At 42.8% G+C, this 19,138-nt stretch overlaps 1 protein-coding gene across 2 annotated transcripts; it reads right to left on the bottom strand.

Moving 5' to 3' along the window:
- Positions 1-3: 3 nt before the first annotated feature.
- Positions 4-18,708, bottom strand: LOC119009372 (nebulin-related anchoring protein). 2 transcript variants are annotated; one of them, XM_037080576.1, is made up of 43 exons: positions 18,481-18,708; positions 17,617-17,711; positions 17,391-17,478; positions 15,465-15,569; positions 14,826-14,933; positions 14,609-14,716; positions 14,406-14,510; positions 14,192-14,299; positions 13,994-14,101; positions 13,731-13,838; positions 13,333-13,449; positions 12,409-12,513; positions 12,130-12,237; positions 11,742-11,846; positions 11,532-11,630; positions 11,331-11,435; positions 11,134-11,241; positions 10,919-11,026; positions 10,571-10,768; positions 10,366-10,470; positions 10,180-10,278; positions 9,985-10,089; positions 9,000-9,107; positions 8,711-8,868; positions 8,274-8,427; positions 8,070-8,174; positions 6,537-6,635; positions 6,222-6,326; positions 6,007-6,114; positions 5,584-5,697; positions 5,296-5,493; positions 4,971-5,075; positions 4,470-4,568; positions 4,264-4,368; positions 4,065-4,172; positions 3,532-3,843; positions 3,338-3,442; positions 2,735-2,833; positions 2,523-2,627; positions 2,300-2,407; positions 1,711-2,022; positions 990-1,145; positions 4-902 (listed from the first exon to the last, which is right to left on the bottom strand). In XM_037080576.1, the coding sequence occupies exons 1-43, from the start codon at positions 18,544-18,546 to the stop codon at positions 603-605; spliced, it is 5,424 nt and encodes a 1,807-aa protein (XP_036936471.1). In that variant the 5' UTR covers positions 18,547-18,708; the 3' UTR covers positions 4-602. The 2 variants fall into 2 exon arrangements, with proteins under 2 accessions (XP_036936471.1, XP_036936472.1); XM_037080577.1 differs by lacking the exon at positions 15,465-15,569.
- Positions 18,709-19,138: the final 430 nt, after the last annotated feature.

Raw genomic sequence — 19,138 nt, 5'->3', positions numbered from 1 at the left:
ATCTTCGCTTGGCTTGAAAAAAACAACAACAGAACAACAGTTTATTTCACCAGCGATAAAACCAAGCATTTACTCCCAGCCCAGCTTTGAGTTAAACAGGGCGGCAACATAAATTCACAAAGCTGAACCTGCCAGACAGAATGTAGGTCACACATCATTTCTCAATTGCTCAAAGTGCACGAGAATCGCGGACGGTAACATCAAGGTTTGGATTCTTGAATTTGATGCACGTTTTTTTTGTTCCTCTAAAGATTAAAAATACAAATGATGAAAAAAAAAATCCTCTGCTTCATCTTCTAAACACGCTTAATATACAAAAGACAAATGCAAACTTCCTGTTTCATATTTCGCACAATATTACTTTTGTCCTGAAACAACCTGCATTCAGTTTTGGTTTCCTCAATGTTTTCACTTGAAATGGTGTTGAACGTGGTCCTTTCAGTGGCAGCTTAAACCCAATCAATCTGAAAATAAAGTTTCTCTCTGATTTCCCTTTTTCTTATCACTTACACTGACAATCCTTTCATCTAACCTGACAAGTCCCGTCCTGATTCAACATGCTTCATCTCCTTTTTCGTCGTCATTTTAACTACATTTTAAATCTACGCGTTTTCTATCGCAGAGGCTTTACTAGACATCTTGACTGTGTTCTGGAGGGCAGCCGATGATGAGGAGGTGGAGGAGTTGGTGCTGCTTGACTTCTTTTCCATTGATTTGAATGAGGTTGTGGTGGTGGTGGACTTTTTCTGGACCGTCTGGATGGTCTTCTTCCTCTTGACGTGAAGGACCTCCATGGCGTCCATGTTGACGCCTTGTTGAATCTCCTCACTGGTCTCCTGCTCTGAGGTCTGCTGTTGCTGCTGCTGCTGCTCCATCTGCTCCATCTGCTGGTGGTGGTGCATCTAAAAAGGAAACGCAGGGAAATTTAATTTTAAAAGAATCTGCACGGTATATTATATGTGAGCTGTAGATCTTCAGTGTTCCCTCACCATCATCATGTGCTGATACTTTGCGATAGCCTCGTCAGTGCTGACTCCCTCAGCCAATCCCAGCTCTGCAGCCCGGAGGGCGAGCTGGGCCTTGTGGGAGCCGGGAGGGGTCCAGCCCACTCCTTTCATCCAGTTCAGGTCGGACTTGTAGTTCACCTACGAGAAAAGAGTGGTGTATTAATATTGTAGGAATCAAATTTGGACATATTTTAACCATGTTATAAATTAAAGTGACCTTCCCTCAGGCCCAGATGAACCTGTTAGAAAGCCCCCGGGCAGAATTTAGTTGTGACCCCCTTTTTTAATACTCCTTAATATGATGAATTATTTTCCTTTTTTCACATTTAGAATAAATTGGGCATTTTATTTTTTATAGGGAGCTTCAATTGTTTTTTGGTGCCCCAACACATACATTCCTTTAATGCATTTTACCCTGAGTCACAAAAACCTTCCAGCGTTTAGACAATTTAATTCTTCCCTTCTCAAGGTTTGACATAGAACAACCCAACAAATGTACACACCCAGTGGACACAAACCAGCATAATTATTCACAGTGGAGTCTTGTTTCTGGCCCTATGGTAAATTTAAGTCCAATATTCTCTCTCCACCAGCTCCTGAGGGTCATATCTGTCTCTTTCACTGCTAAATGCTTCAGTGTCACACACATAAATATATGGACAACTGAAACTGCCCAAATTTTGAAAAACAACATGTGACTCACATCACTCTGCAGCTTGTAGGCCTGCTTGGCATGCTTGACATTGAGCTGTTCAGGGTCGCAGGTATAGTCGTGGAGTTTGCTGCGGTAGGTGAGGTCACTGGCCTGGGCCTGACTCTTCTTGGCCTGCAGGAACTCGGGCTGGTCGGCATGGATTTTGTAGTGGGCCCGGTCCTCCTTGGACTGGCGTTTGTACTCCAGGTTGCTCTGGAGCTTGCTGGCTGCCAGAGAGTGCACCATCTTGGGGTCGTCCTCCACGCAGCGCAGCCCCACCTGCTGGCCCTTCTCCTTCACATGCGACTCTTTGTAGCGGAACTGTGGAAGGCACAACCAGATGCAGTGACTAGATTTAGTTTTGTGGTTTAAGGCTCACCATGGATTACAATAACATGCAGGTCGGCCTTAAAATGAGTGAAATGCTTTGATTATGCAAAGTGTTTTGCAGGCTTAAGTGTTTTTTTCCACACATTATGATGCATTTTAAGAAAAAAAAAGGCGCATATACAAGAAGAGCTGCTAATGAAAGCCAACTTGTGCATCAAAAATGCTACTGTAGGGACTCAAAAGTTGTGACAAACTGAACTGAACTCACGTCACTGGCAATTTCTCTGGAGGCCTTGGCAGTTTGGAAGGGAATAGCATCCAGCCTCAGGTCATAGCCCGATGTCTTCACTTGCTCCCCAGAGGCCTTGTAAACTTTCTTCATGGGAAAAGAATTGCAAACAAGTCACAAAGAGATTTTGGCTTTCATACATTTTCCCATGCGGTTTGAGAAATCATTTGCTTGTATCTGGGATTGTGAGAAGCTGCCTTACATCGCTTATCTGCTGGGCGTTGACTTTGGCTCTGACAAAGTCCGGATCATCTGAGTGTAAAGTGTACTTGTGCATGTCGTCATTCTTTCCAGATTTGTACAGCCTCTGTGATGTAACATGAACAGGGCTGTCAACGGCAGAGCACTTTACAGACATTCCTAAAAGCAGAATAAGACTATCATTTCTGAAGCATGTCCGTCTTTCCTTCTCACCTCACTGCACTGCTGATAGCTCGTCTTAGCGTGGACGATATCAGGAGAGTCGGCCACAGAGGTGAACCTCAGACTGTCGGGCAGCTGGCGATACTTCTTCTGCAAGAAAGAGCAACACACACATACTTCAACGGCAGGAAATACAGATGGGTTAGACTTGCAGTGAAAGAAGTTGTGTTTAGAATCAGTGGAAAATGATGCTGATTGAACAATTTTTAGGCCACCAAAGTAATAAGACAACAAAGATTTCAGAGGCAGTAAACAGTGACAGTAAACTTTGTATTTCCTTAAATAAAACCCTGGTCTCTAATAATGGCCAGGGATGTGGACCTATAATTCATAGAGCACTTTAAAGTGGCTCAGCTATTAGCCAGAAAACTAACAGCATGCTAGCGAGATAAGAAGTCAGAAACACCGTGTACAGATGATAAACAGTGGATATAATGAAATAAATAGGATGAATTAAATATCAAAAACCCAAACATATTTTTTCCTTCAGGTCATAATACTATGAGAGTGGGAGTCCGTGCATTGGGGGACTCATGAACTCAATGTTTTCAAAATTAATTAATGAAATTAAAACCATGTACCACATGTACTCACATCACTTATAAGTTCTCCAGCCTTCTTAGCCGACTCTATCTGAGGCGCACCCACACCATCCCAGGCCACACCTTTCATGAAATTGAGGTCTGCCTTGTAGAGTTTCTAGACACAGGGCATTAAAACACATCAGTCAAGCTGTATTATAAAGCGATGCTTTTTTTATTTGCCTCCGTCCTTTCCTCATCTCTCACCTCGCTCTGCAGGTTGTAAGCCGTTTTGGCCCACTTAACCTTCATGTCATCGGGAAGCACCGTGTACTCGTGCAGTTTCTTCCTGTAGTCCTGCTCGCTGGCGAGGGCCTGGGCGCTCTTAGCCGTCACCAGGTGGATCATGTCTGGGGTGAGGTGGTACTGCCCGCTGGTCGTCAGCGCGTCCTTGCGGTACTCCTGGTCGCTGGCCAGCCGGCCGGCCTGCAGGCAGTGCAGGAGACGCGGGTCGTCCATGACGCTTTTGACGCCGATGTGCTTCCCTTTCTCCATCAGGTGGTTGTGTTTGTAGTTGATCTGCAGAAACACACAAGTGACAGCTGCAGTAAACTGGACATTATATCTGGACATTCCATTTGTGTAAGGCAAACCCTTCCCATTTTGATGAAATTACCCTGCAACAAATCCTACTTTTTTGGTTGCATTATTCTCTTATATCAAAATATATTCATGCTGTCTCTATTCAGGCAGATAATATCAGACAATAACAATGTATTTTAAGTCTGCTATGCATTTACATCACTGGCGATGCCCGTGGAGCTCTTGGCAGCCTGGAAGGGGATGTCCTGCATGGTGAGCTTGTAGCCCTGCGCCCTCAGAGTGTGCCAGGACTCTCTGTACTTGATCTGGAGCACAGAGACAAGCAACCAACAATCATTAACCTTAAAGGAACAGTACGTTACTGTTCAGTACGTTGCACAGTACACAGGTTAATACCTCGCTAAAGTTGGCTGCGTTGATCTTTGCCTGTGTGATCTCCGGCCTCTCAGATGTTATGGTGTAGCTGTGCTGGTCGTTCACCCCTTTCTCTTTGTACAAGCGCTGGTAGGGAAGGATCAAACACATCATTTAAGGTCTTAATGGAGCAAAGGAAATGCAGCCGATTAGAAAAAGTGGGTACTTGAACAAGCTCATCGTCTCACCTCATTTGTGATCTGTCCACTGTTTCTGGCATGGAGGATATCTGGAGAGTCGGTGACCGAGGTGTGCTTGAAGTTGTACGGCTGCTGCCGGTACTTTTTCTGTTGCAGGGAGAAGAACAAGATTACTCTCTGTTTAGGTTGGGTAGGTTTCAGGGTGAATCAAGTCCAGTGTTCTGTATTCTTAAAAAGGAAATCTACACTCACAATCCAGAGAAATCTAGTTTCTGTGAAAACAAGTGACATTTTTTCTCTCGTTTTTTTTTTAACTCATGAAAAAAAAAATTTCAAGTGTTCTTCAGAAAAAATAAATAAATTAGCTTTTTTTTCCCATCAGTTCTCAAATCATAAATAAAGACAAGAAAATTGATCACCAGAAAAAAAAACGTCCTTATTTGCCCCTCAGGGCTTCCATATACCGGCAATAACCAATTTAAGCATTACATTAACACTAAACTCAGAAAAAAGAATTAAAAAAAAAACAAAGAAAAGACAATGTCCTACATCACTGATGAGGTCCGTGGCCCTCTTGGAGCCTTCGATCTGCAGAGCCCCCGTAGCGATCCAGGCTGCACCACGCAGGTAGTTCAGGTCGGAGCGATACACTTTCTGTAACAAACGCACACATGAAAATACATATCTTTGATGAATTAATTATTTTTGTCCATTTCAACTTAAAATATCCAGCTGGAGTATTTTCTTTTCAGTGAGAGATACAACAAAAACTATGTCTGTAACAATGTACCAATGAGAAATACTGTATATATTATATAAAAAATCTGAGTCGTTATGAGAGAAGGTGTCTGCAGCAGCCTGCTGTCCATCTCACCTCACTCTGCAGAGCGTACGCTTTCTTGGCCGCCTGCACCTTCATGTCATCAGGCAGCGAGGTGTACTGATGCAGGGTGAGCCTGTAGTCCTGATCACTGACCAGTGACTGGGCCTTCTTAGCGTGAGCGACCTCCATCATGTCCATGGGGAGGTGGAACTTCGAAAGCTCCTTCGCCGAGTCCTGCTTGTACTTAATCTGGAGGAAAACAATGAGAGGGAGAAAGTATGAGATATTTAATATCAAGGGGGTTTTTTGTCAGTTGTGTCACACTGAAGGAGAACTTACGTCACTCTGCAGCCTGCTGGCCTGGACCGAGTGAGCGATGTTGATGTCGTCCTGCAGTCCCTTCAGTCCGATCATCTTCCCTTTGGTCTTCTCAAATTCTGCTTTGTACCTTTGCTGAAATGACAAATCAGTCACTTTCAAAACGCTGCAGCAGGATAAGAAAAGTGAGATGCCGCGTCAAATCACCTTATGAGGTGCTTGTTCCTTACTTGAATGTCTTCTTTATACTTACTCTGGTACATTTATGTAACATTTATGTGCGCTTTTATTTTGGTGAGATTTTAAATGTAGGAGTCGTAATAGCAGGAGTAGATCTAGTCTGTGGAATTAGTGCTTTAACTGAAGTAAAGGAACTGAAAACTTCCTCTTATCAGTGAAAATGACACTACAGGATAACAAGAAGTGTTAAAGTTGCAAGCTCACATCGCTGAGGATCTCTGCAGACACTTTGGCGGACTGGAAAGGAATGGCGTCCAGGCGCAGCTTGTAACCGCCATCACGAATCTTCGTCCAAGACTGCTTGTAACAGCTCTGAAAGTGCACATGGCAGATGTTCAAGCTCACTCACTCACAGAGACGGCTGCCTGGATGGACTGATTGGCTGTGTGATGGATTACATGTGCGAGGGCTGGTTTTACCTCGCTGATGTTCGCAGCATTGATCTTGGCCTGAACCATCTCAGGCAGCTCTCCACTCAGTGTGTAGTTGTGCTTCATGTTCTCACCCTTCTCCCTGTACAACCTCTGTAGAGACGAAGGCAAGGCATCATAAGCTCCTGATGTCTATTTCATACACCTAATATTTACAGTATTTATGAGATCCCATCAGTGGAGTTTTCAGCCACCCCCAAAAAATCACAAGCAGACTGTTTAGCAAGATGTAAAAATTCTAATATTGCTAGCCGACGCAAATACACCAGTATTGTTCATTATAGTTGCAAGCTCTGAACTTACATCAACGGCCAGTTTGTTGCTGACTTTGGCCTGAACCATCTCTGGAGTGTTTTCAACACTTGTGAACTTCAGATTACTCACATTCTGACGGTACTTTTTCTAGAATAAACAAAACAGAACACATTGAAATACCATACAGAAACTGGTGCACATGCATGTGATAAACAGTAGAGGCTGCAATACAACATTAATAACTGTACAGACACATAACCTGCCTGGCAAAGTGAAACAAAGTGAAACTGGTGGTTTTTTTTTCTAAAAACACAGCTGACACATGGATAGATAGAGGTCTGCTCAGGAGGAACTATTTATGCACAGTCAGTCGTTCCATGGTCTAATGTTGGTAACGCTGACTGGAACAGCACTTTAAATAAGTGGCTGCTCATGAAGAGGTTATGTTTAGAGTCTGGTAGAGCCAGTCTGCATCAGAATGTGAAGCGGAAAGGGAAGCGTTTCTTACAAGTGTCTTTGGACAAGACAGGTGTTTCACCCTTTTTTAAAATTCCACTGCATTTTTGACATCACACAATGCAGTAAAAGGCTGACTGGGCAATACCTTTGCGTAGACTGGACGCAGAGATTTAACTCGTAAATCATCAGTTATCTAGAAGCCAGTCTCCAAATCATGCACACAGTGAAATAAGATCTGAGCACAGAGGAGCTTTTAAGAAACTCAACACTTGTTTTTAATGGAGGGATGATTTCAGTGGCATCCCATATGGAGGCCAGGGGGGCCCACCCTCCTCTAGTACAATAATATTCTTCTCAATAATGAGTACTGTAGGCATGTACTTGTATATGATATTTTACATAGGATACTATTTATTACAGTTAATCAACAATGAAAACAAGAAATGTTTAGCCTAACCCCAGCACCCCCACCTTTTGGCGCCACCCCACCCATAAAATTTCTTAATAAGTTTTCTTGGTGCGCCCTTAGATGCTTCACATCTTTCCCTGAATGCATCCTGTTTCCTGATTTACTGCTCTTAAAAGCGGTGATATCACATTTCAGTGTAAGCAATGTGGACCCACAAGCCTAATTGATTTGGTGAAAAAAAAAGAAGTTGGTCCCTAATTAGTGAAGCTGAGTCAGTCTTATTAATATGTGACAGCTTCAGCTACTATAACCAGCCTGCTCTCTTGTTGCAGCCGGGTGCAGTCCGCATACTTAACCCAGTTCCTGGAGAACAGGAATGGTTCCCGGCTCTTTAAATACATTCTGACCCTAAGCCGTAAACCTAGAGCCACATGTTACACAATCGTTTGTGCCACTTTCTCATGCTCTCCGTGCTAATTCACCCACATATTTCTGTAGTTATTATTGGCACTCGAGTGTGGTTAATCATGCATGCATTATAATTGGTTAAAACAACATTTGAGCCCCAATACAATTACTCTAAACAAGAGGAATGCTGAGGAGGTTTACGGATGAAAAACCCGCTGCTGATGTGGGTTAGATTTTAGATGTTTTTCTTTTTTAATTCAATTGCTGCAGCTGATTTCAGCAATGCATCCTGGGTCGTAGGTTACCTCACTGACGAGCTCTCCCGCTTTCTTCGCCTGCTGGATGTCCAGAGATTTTGAGGCCTCCCAGCCGACGCCCTTCATCCAGTTCAGATCGGACCTGTACTGTTTCTAAAATACAAAAACACACCAGATTCTCTTTCAAATGCCAAATTCCTTTTCGTTCACATGAAACGAGAATTTAATTGGATGCCTAACAACAAGACTTACATCGCTCTGCAGTCCGTAGGCCTTCTTAGCCCAGGCGACGTTCATGTCGGTTGGCAGAGTCGTATACTCGTGGAGGAAAGTCCTGTAGTTGGTCTCGGTTGCCAGGTCTTGAGCCTTCTTGGCGTGGCTGATGTTGATCATGTCCAGATTAACACTAAGGACAAGATTCATTTTCACAAAGTTAATGAAGCGTTTTGACACTACATATATTTTGACACAATATGACACAAGATGTTTGGCCAGTTCTCCTTGTAATCTGATGGATCAGTGCATTCCCACCCAAAAATGTATACTAACACACTTTATCTTGCTGTTTATCTTTAGTGATTGACTGTTTATCTTAACAGCTCTGTAACTGCAAGTGGTTGTACCCACTAAATGTGGGTCAAGCTTGGAGACCATTGTTAAAAAGGCCTCATTACGGTTACAAACCTCACCTGTATTTGGTCTTGGTGTCCTCATAGTCCTTCTTGTAGTGGCGGTCACTCTGTAGTTTGGTGGCCAGAGCAGAGTGTGCCATCTGAGAGTCATCACTGACCGACTTAATGCCGATCACCTTCCCTTTGTTCTTCTCATACTGCTCCTTGTATTTGACCTGCCATGAGACAAAGAAATTACAGCAATTGGAGTGAATTTATTGCATAAAAGCGACACCTTTTCTTCAGGTATGTACTCTTATAAATTCAAATATAATATACATTAACACATGTTTTTAGAGAAACTCACATCACTGGCCAGGTCTCTTTTGGCTTTAGCCGTGAGTATGGCGAGAGAGTCCAAGCTCAGCTCGAAGCCCTTTTCCCTCTGCTTCTCCCAGTTGCTCTTGTACACTTTCTAAAAAACAAATGTTCGTCTCTTTTTACCTCCAGACAGCAACAAAACTCCTCAATTAAGACATATCTCAAAAACAGGTTTAATTCATCATTTTTGATACAAGATGACATATTCTTTACGGGATATCAGTGAAGGAATGAAGAATATTTTTGCTTCTCAAGTCGCTTGACATGACATGGCTTGCTGCAACATGCTGTGCTCCTCTGAAAACACAATATAAAGTCGTACAATGCTTCTCGAGGACACCACATGCTGCATGCAACGGAAAACTGGCCATGAATAACGTTTTTGTGTCAGAACGTCGCTTGGGTCTAATGCCAATTAAAACTCTAAACGACTGATTGATTTTCAATACTAATCTAATTTTCCTGATGTCTATTTAATGGACTGTGTCCAGTTAATCTTTCTGAGAACAGACCATGTTGAACCAGCCGTGAGGTCACATAATCAGAACTGGCAGCATATCACCAGAGTGGCTAACCGTAGCTGACATTAGCCAGTTAGCTCAGTTAGCCTTGCAGCTAGTCGGAGCTTGGGGAGCAGGACAGTTTTGATGTTTACACAAGAGCTTGGGAGCTGGTTAGCATGCTAACTTTAATTTAATTGTTAATTAGCAAACTTTTCAACTAAAACTCTTCACATATTGCACCCTTAATATATCTGAAGAACACAACTGTGATGTTCTAAACTTGATTCAACAGCAGGAGGTTTAAACTAGGGCTGCATGGCTGCACTATTACAAAACAAAGATTTAAAGACAAAATGTGATTACATGCCCTGCTTACACACTGATAGGAAAGAGCTGAAAAGTGTGCAAATACCATATAGGTATATAAGGTACATTGTGAAGCTGTGGTAAACGCCAATTTGAACTTACCCCACTGAGAAGGTCAGCGTTGGCCTTTGCTTGTCTGAAAAGGGGCTCGTCTTTTGTCATGGTGTACTGGTGTATCATCTGCTCGGTGTTTGCTTTGTACGCCAGCTGAAGATCAGAATCCAACAGACACGTCGTGTGAGAGTGCGCACAGTGATTAAAATGCACAGGATTACAGCTTCTGAGTGAAGACCTTACGTCGCTCTGCAGTTCCTGGCTCATCTTGGCGTGTTTGATGGACAGATCGTCTGCCACCTGGGTGAACCTGATGCTGTCAGCCTTCTGGCGGTATTTAGTCTGTGAGAAAAAGGCAGATAGAAGATCTATGATAAAGCTCATTTAAAAAACTTACATTTGTAGACACAAACACATCATTGCACTGACATCACTCAGCAGCTCCCCAGCTTTCTTGGCCTGCGTGATGTTCATACACCCTTCAGTGTCCCAGCCCACTCCTTTCATCCAGTTCAGATCTGAGCGATACTGGTTCTGTGGATCGCCGAGAGAGGAAAAAATCAAAACCGGGCAATATACTTTCATTACCATTTCAGCAACATAGCAGCGCTTAACCCTTCCTTTCATGTCTCACCTCGCTTTGCAGGGAATAAGCCTTTTTGGCCTGTTGGACCTTGATGTCATCGGGCATGACGGTGTAGTCGTGCAGCTTTGTGCGATACTCCAGGTCACTGGCAAGGGCCTGAGCCTTTTTGGCATGACTCAGGTTGATCATGTCGTGAGGAAGGCTGAAGTTGGCCTGGCCCTCCTTAGAGCCCTTCTTGTACGCAATCTGAAGTGGTGACGATAAATGGAAAACAGTAGGTCAAAGATTCAGTCATTGTCAACTCAAAGCCATGCCAAAGGACAGTCAGGTGAGCTTTGGGTAAACTTTTTGGTATTTCAGCGCCCATTATGAATGATCAGAAAGACTTCTGCTTACATCACTGCTCATCTTGGCCACCTGAAGAGAGTGCAGAGTCTTGGAGTCGCTCATGTTGTAACCCACTGCCTTTTCCTTGTCCTTCATGTAGGTTTCTTTGTACTTAATCTGAAACACATGCCCGTCTGACTTAATTATCGTATTCCACTAAACCCACTGTCAGACATTAGTGCTGCCTGTCCTTGCAGCGGGGGGTAGAGCGTGTGTTCGCTTACATCACTGGCGAGGTCCCGGGAAGCCTTAGCCGCTCTGACGCTCAGGTCGTCCACGCCGATGTCGCAGGCTTTGGACTTGGTTTTCTGCCACTCCTCCTTGTATTTGATCTGCAGCGATAAATCCAAATGAAGAATGAGAAGCGATCGTCTGCGACTGGGCTGCAAATGAGAGAAAGCGTCCGTGTGTGTGAACTCACATCACTGCACAATTCAGCGTTGGCTTTGGCCTTCTTGATTTGGGGCAGGTCCTGGGAGAGCGTGTACTGGTGTTTGGTCTTTTCATAGTTGGCTTTGTAGTTTTGCTAAAACACAGGTGACAACACATTGAAACTCAGTGCTCACACAGTGATCAGCTGAGAACTCGGTGTGATCATTGCCAGCACTTTAAGTTCACTTACATTGCTAACGAGCTGGGCGTTCTTCTTCGCCAAAATAATCTCAGGTGTGTCTGTCACTGGATGATACTTCACCTGGTCAATGTGTTGCCTGTAGTTCTTCTGCGCTCACATAGGAAACAGTTATTACAATCAATAAATGGATCTTGACATGAATATTTTTTTTTTTTAATAAAGACACTTGAGGCTTGGATTTGGCTTTAAAAAACCCACATCTTTCAGAGGGTCCAGTTTCCTTTGGCTTTGGTAGCCCGGTGTGAGGGTAGCCGGGTAGTTGTATTCACCCTGCTCCTGCTCACAGCCTTGTTTATATGAAATCTGGAATTCACAACAAGACTATATTAGTGATATTACAGGCACAACACATTTAATAACTCAGTCACCATCAGCCATAAGTAGAATATTGTGTTTGGCCTGTAATATCTATAGATCATAGATACAACACCAGTGATTGACCAATGAATGTTTTTTTGTCAGCCCCTAAAAAATAATAACAGTTTGAAATTCAAAAAAGTTGACATAGCATAGATAAGAGCCAGGCAGCCAATGTGGGACATTAATTTGCATGAATAAATGTATTTTCTCTCTTTCTAAGACTTACATCACTAGCCAGTTTCCTGGCTTTCATTGCGTGCATGGTCTTCTTGTCGATGCCCGAGTCTTCATAGTGGCCCTTCATGTTGCTGGTGTACTTCTGTTTGTACTGGTTCTTTTGAAAATATAGAAAGATGAAGAAACATCAGAATATAGGAAACTTAAATAAAACAAATACTTGCCCTTAAATTACATATATTATCCTTTTTCTGGTTTAATTCCTTTCCTTCATTGTTTTATATGGGCTCTTGTGCATGTAAAAGATCTTGGAAGTTGTCACACTTACATCACTTGTGAACTTGGCGACTTTAGCAGCGTTCTGAAACTGCGGCGTCTCGCAGAAGTTGATGCTGTGACCTTTGGTGTTCTCCAAGTCCTTCTTGTACTCCACCTGTCAGAAAAAATGGACAATCACGGCAGCTGCTCTGCAACATTTTTCATTTCAAACCACTTCTTCCTTTTTTTGCTCTTCAACAGTCATAGTTGATCCTTTGTGGCACCTTGTTATGAGCTAAATATAAAGTGCCTGCGACTAATCAGTCACCCTCACTGACACGCCGAGGCTAACCTTTAATCTCAAATATGCTTCGCCGAGCTCACCAATGACAGCATGGCACCGTTTAACTTTGCCACTGAAATGCCACACACGGAGAATTCTGTCACCTGTACACATTGAAGCTACATCGGAACATTGCTCACAGACACCCAAAAGCTCTCATGTTTGAATAATGTGTCGGCGCGGTTTTGGGGTGAAGGCAGGGCTCAAAATAGATGCTACTAATAGCTAGCATTTTTTATGTCATATTCCCGAGGCTCAGGATGGCGAAGCGCCGTGTGAGGTAACATTAGTCTGACGGGATGTCCCGCGGCCTTGGAGGTAAGCTGTAACCCCAGCGGACAGGCATGTCAGGGATGTTGGAAATGCAGGTTGGGTGGCTGCGTGTCTCCTGGAAGCTGACACAGTGTGCCCAACGTTTCCACATACACAACACACACACACAAATTCTTTGTCATAGACTTTAGCGCACAGCAAACAATATTGATGAATGACAACTTACTGAATAGCGTTTTTGCTAAAATAAGGCACATTTAAATCTTGTATTTAAATATTGATGTAAATGTACTCTTTCATTTTTAAACAAACAATTAAAAAAAACAGAATTAAAGAAATAAATTGAGGCAAACGTCCTACATGGAGGTCTTGGCTCACCTCGCTGACAAGCTTGCTGATCTTTCGGGCGTTCTTCAGCGCCAGATTGTCCTCGGATGTCAGACTGTGGAAGTGTGAGGTGCCCTTCATCTTGTTTAAATCCTTCCTGTATTTTAGCTGCAAAGGGATGAAAGATGATTCAGAGTATATAGGAGGAGCGCATATATGTATTTCTGTAGGATCAGGAGATTAACAGTATGTACACACATGCACACACACACATACACAGTCTAATTTAGTCAGGGCTGGAGAGTTTAAACAATGACAACATGGTGAGGCTTTCTCAATCTGCCCGGTGATGACAGGAAGAGGGTGATGGATGACGCCCCAGCTCTCACACTCCTACACTCTGTAATGTTTTGACAACATTTACAACCCGTTCCAAGACTGATACTCACATTACTGGCGTTTTCCTGAGCCTTCTTTGCAAGATAGTAGCCAGGAGTGATCATGGCGGGGAAACTTCCTTTGCCTCGCTGCTGCTCGTACTCCTCAGTATAGGCAATCTGCAAACAGAGGACAAAAATTGATTAAATAAAAAACTTTAGACAATATATAATCATTTTGACATCCTATATGCAGTTTGAATTGTTGCAGTTGTAGCTGTAAGAGGCTATTATACTAAAACTTGTTAATAAAGCTGCAAGAATAAAACCCATACCTGGCTGAAGTTCTCTGCGTTTTCTCTGGCGTGCACAGCTTCAGCCGCTGCTGCCTCAGTGCTGGCCTTACCCTTCATCTCCTGTTCGTACATCTGACGATACTTAATCTGGTAAAACACGAAAGGCAATCAAAAATTAAGGGTCTGCAAAAGTTTTTGAATGCACATGTATTTTTTTTTTTTATATTGTCTACTTACATCACTGGCCTGCTCACTGGCCTTCTTTGATATCTTGTATCCAGGTGTAAGATGTGCAGGAAAACTGCCTTTACCTCTCTGCTGCTCGTACTCTTCTGTGTAGGCGTACTGGAGGAAGAACAGTGATGATTTTTTCAAGTTAGTAGAGTTCACTGAAAAAGACAGCTCAATTTCGGAAATAATGTGAAATCATCATGGAGGGCTTAAAGCTCACATCGCTGACAATCTGTCCTTGTTTCTTGGCCAGAAGCACTTCTGGGGGGTCGACAAACGTGGTGTACTTTGAAACTCTTTCCTCGTGCCCTTTTTTATATTCCAGCTGAAGAGAAGGAAAACAATTTAAAAGGAATTCGCTGATGTGAATTATTCAACTTTCAATTTTTGGTACAAGGAAAAAAAAATACTACACCAACTTACACTGCTGGCCAAAGTATTGGCTTGTTTGGCTGTCTGGTAACCCGGAGTGATCATGGCAGGGAAGCTGCCTTTTCCTTTTGACTGCTCGTACTCTTCTGTGTACTTCACCTGACAAAGAGGCACAAAATAAATCAATTTAATCTTCATGTGTTACAAGCCTTCAGTTCAATCATCCCATATTTTGGTTTTACAAAATAGGGGAGAGATGATTACTCACATCGCTGATATTCTGCTGGGCCTGAGACATCGTCACTATCTGCTGGTTGGTCACCATGTTTGAGTAAAAACTCTGCTGCTGTGAGAACTCAGACTTAGACTGAAAGGCCTGTTTGGAACATGGAAGACACATCCGGTTTACAAACATTCACTCTACAGTTAATATTTGTCCATTCATGGTTTCAGGATTTAGAGTCCAGTGTGTAGGATTCAATGGGTTTCCCCTAAAAAAGCAAAAAACACCAAAGCCCCTCTCTAGAGTTTGTGATTGGTTTGTCCATTCTGGGCTTTTGTAGAAACCAGACGGACTCCTTGGAAGATGATATAAAAGGCTCATTCTAACATCACAAAAACACAACGAGTCTAAGTTTCAGGTGATTATACACCAATGAAAACATAATTCTGAAAATTATGTTAAATTTTCTGCCAACTGATCCTCTAACATTCCCCTAAATCTTACACACCAGACGGAATATTATTTGTAGATAGATCACTGCCTCCGATAACCTTAAGGTGAAGGGTACCAGGAACGAAAAGTTAAAATGGGATTGTTTGATGTTGTTGGGGAAGAGATTAGAGTTTGGGGCTGGAACTCCCTTTTAACTGGGCATACTGGCCAGTTTCTCTGCCGGGAGCTCACCTGGCTGGCCATCTGATTGGCGAGGCGAACCCTCTCCAGCTCCATGGACCGCATGTCCTGGTGGAAGGTGGACAAAAAGCGCTCGCCATCTTCGCGATACTTCAGCTACAGGTGCACATAGACGACAAGCGTTAAGCCAAGGCCGGCACACATTTGCACATGCGCACACTTTGGAAGCTTGGATGCGACTTCGTACCCACAGAGCCAAACAGCACTCTATTCTTACACTGTCAAACCGAACAACCTGAGCTTACACGCTTAAAAATGGAGGGATAATCTTAGAGTGCTATTATTAATAATCGAGACGAAGCTGGATCTGCCAAGAAAGATCCAGAACGGAGCGCTGAGGGATGAAACTCTGAGCTGTTTGCTAATGATCCTTTAAGGCGTAGAAACATTTCAGACTAATATAAGAATAGCTTTGTTGCAGGGGGGAAGAGTGACTCTACAGAGGACCACTGTTGTCGCAGTTAAAAAAGCAAAAAGTTGAGAAACCTCAAGTTGATTCAAACTCTTAACTTTAAAATGGACTAATGATGGGGATTTTCTTCTTAAGAAAAATGTGAATCTTTACAAACAAAAGTTTCTGTATTTGAAAATATCTTGAGAACACTTATCATTGTGACTGGCAGTTAATCTTCTAATGTTTTCAATTGCAACCATGTAAGTTTCAAGCAACCAAACAGAGAAGGTTTCCAGCTCACTGTGAGCAAATCTTTAAAAATACATATATATTTTTTCTAAAACTCAAAGATTCCAGTTCCTTTTAGTTTTGATTAAAACTTAAAACTCTTAAGCCCTAAATGTAATCGTATTTTCCAACCCATAATATGGATAACGTAATGTAGATAATTCATTTTTTGTCTTGAAAAAAACATAAGCTTTGTTTTATAGAGAAAGATTTTGCAATTTAAATAGATTTCTAATTATATTTGAACTCTTCTTATACCAGTTTTGAATGTTTCTAGTTGTGACATTTGATTTTTATTAACAGTGTAAAGGGCTTACAATATACATGTTGGCTGTTAGCTTTAGCAAAATGTAATAACTCAACAATCATCATCAAGAAACTGATGGAAACAAAAACTCTGTATGTTAATCACAATGTCCAGTGGATGGGGTTGAGGGTCACTCTGCCTGATCTGAAATCAGCCCTCAAACATCAACGAGTAAAAGTCCCTGTGGCTTTTCTGGTGGCATTCAGCAGTAGCTGATGAGCTTGCTAGCCCACTGCTAATATGAGCACAAGAGCGTCGCATGAACTCGTAGACACAGACAGACGCAGACAGACAGGAGCAGGTGGCGGGGCAGAGGAGAGGAGGAAGGGGACGTGGGGCTTGTTTTTCCTTATGTATAATTTTAGCCCCCTGGAGCATAAAGTGGGCTAAGCAGAGAGGGTGTCTCTGGCCTCTGTCACAGGATAGAAATAACCTGAACAGCGCTCTCCATTCCTCACCGCTGCCGTCACCGTGGGGGGACTCAAAGCAGCCGTCGTCCACCTTTTTTCACTCTCTTCCACACGTAAAGAGAGAGAATGAGACACTTTTTGATCCAACGGTGGGATGGATACGTCTGTTTAGAGTCAGATTTGGAGCTTTCACACAGCTGACTGTATGTGTGTTTGTAGGTTAATAGATCTGAGTCATCCGTGGGGATCCCTGCTACACATGTATACCATTAACACATTTAGATTGAGTTGTAATACATGCATCAGTCCCTTTAGAGATGATCTAAACCAACACAATGACCACTATGAATAGCAACTTCCATAGTAAACCCAGTCATGACAAGGCCTGTGATGAATGGTCACGTGGCTCATGGCATAGATGGTGGCTTATGTCAGCCTGTCGCCAATGCGCCTCGACTCGGATCAAGGCCGAATACTTGGTCTCGTGTTGCTGCTTGCGTGTTTTTGCATCGCCTCACCTCGCTGCTCGCCTTGCTCTGCTTCTTTGCATTGATGTTGACAGGCGTCTCGTAGACACTCGTGAATGTGTTGTTTCTTGGGTTGTGTCTGGAGGGATGGGACACAAAAATGGACATTGTTTTGACACCAATTTTTTGAAAAACACATGGGAAGTTGATTCTCACTCCAAAACTGGCCCCATGAATGTAGGTTTTTGTGCAGTTTTGTGGATTTTGCGGCACTCACACGGAGCAGTAGGGCCTCTTCTTGTGGCTGACAAAGTTGTTGGCGGTGAGCACCATCTTACAGACGTCACAGTGAAAACATGCCTTATGCCAGTTCTGTCAGAGAAAATGGACCAAGTTACATTCATTTATAGGGCTCTTATAGTTGAACTTGAAATTCATGATGGGTTATCATGTGGAGATGGAAAATGAAAATTAAATTAATAAGATGAGGCCCAAAATAAAGCCAGTAATCTCAACGTGATCTTCTAACTGGACCAGTTCTCAAATATAGCTTTTATGTGACTGTTTAACTGGAGACGTCTTGTTTTTCCGTCTCGCACTCAGCAGCCAGTCAGAGGATGTTTTCCATAACGCAGCAATCAGTAAAACATGCTACAACAGTTTTTTCTTTCTGTGTGAATGCATTATTACGAGTTTGAACTCAGACCCACAGCATACATAAAACTTAACCCTCAAATGTGTCATTTTACATACATTTTTTTTTTACATACATTTTTTCAAAGCGTAGTTTCTTGGCAGATGCTGCATTTGATTAGAGCGACCTCTTTGCACACTGAACCACATGTCACAGATAGTACTGACACTTGGAATAGGTTGCCATATTTAGGTTGGTGTTTTTCTGTGATAATTCTCATGCACTTTGGGTTGATTGTTATTGTAAAACATCTACACTTGCCTCAATTCACCTATAGTTACACTTTTGACTAATGTGTTGATTGAAAAATACTAAATACCATAAATATTTTGAAATGAAGTGAATACTGACTTGTTACTTTCACAGCTGTTAAAATATGCTGGATTGAATGTCTCAGATTAAACTTTCAGTAGGAACTTCCTTCGGATCACACTGTTTCTGTGTTACCTGGTCAATGCAGTTGATCTTCTCGGCCGGGTAGACCACAAACCCACACCTGGCACAGGACTGCATGATGAATCCTTGTCCCTTTCCCCTAAAAGCTTCAGGAAAAAAAATATGAGAAGACGGGAACTGATGTGAAAGAAGAGTCAGGTTGGTCAGGCAGTCAGCAGTGTAGCGGAGGAGCTGTCAGTAGACTCCCCAGACAGCCGTGATAGTGCGTCTCCGTTGGTGGTAAACTTAGCTCTGTGTCTGGCCAACTTTGAAACTCTCTCTTACATGACAGCATGTCCCATGATGGACCAACCCCCTCTCCTGCATCACGCTGGAGGACTGGTTGAGACCAGCTGTCTGTCTGCTTGGAGGAGAGAGAGAGAGAGAGACGGAGAGTTCAGATGTCACTGCATATGTGTCATGATCCTGAGTTGGACAGCTGGTTCAGCTTTGGGCATCTCGTCCTGACGCTCAGACATAAAAGCGTGACACATTTCATCGAGTAATAGTTTTACTTAGTCTTAATTGGCGTCATCATCTAAGTACGTTGTGAGTGGTTTTTAGTCACTCTGTGCATAATCACAGGAAATAGCTGAGGACAAGTGCGCAGGAAGAACTGTGTTGATATGGGAGTTATACAAATCGTAAAAAAAAAATCCTCAGGATTAAA

The sequence above is a fragment of the Acanthopagrus latus genome, chromosome 20 (assembly GCF_904848185.1).
Source record: "Acanthopagrus latus isolate v.2019 chromosome 20, fAcaLat1.1, whole genome shotgun sequence".
In the NCBI taxonomy this organism is placed as follows: domain Eukaryota; kingdom Metazoa; phylum Chordata; class Actinopteri; order Spariformes; family Sparidae; genus Acanthopagrus; species Acanthopagrus latus.
This window is presented reverse-complemented; position numbering and strand designations above follow the sequence as displayed.

Bases quoted from the DNA above. Each gene is read 5' to 3' on its own strand.
- LOC119009372 (XM_037080576.1), bottom strand. From the start codon at position 18,546: ATGCAGTCCTGTGCCAGGTGTGGGTTTGTGGTCTACCCGGCCGAGAAG. The intron at 12,514-13,332 runs GTGAGCCAAGAC...TTTTTCTGACAG, and splicing joins TCAGCAAGCTTGTCAGCGAG to GTGGAGTACAAGAAGGACTT. The intron at 11,847-12,129 runs GTAAGTCTTAGA...TGTGAATTCCAG, and splicing joins CCAGGAAACTGGCTAGTGAT to ATTTCATATAAACAAGGCTG.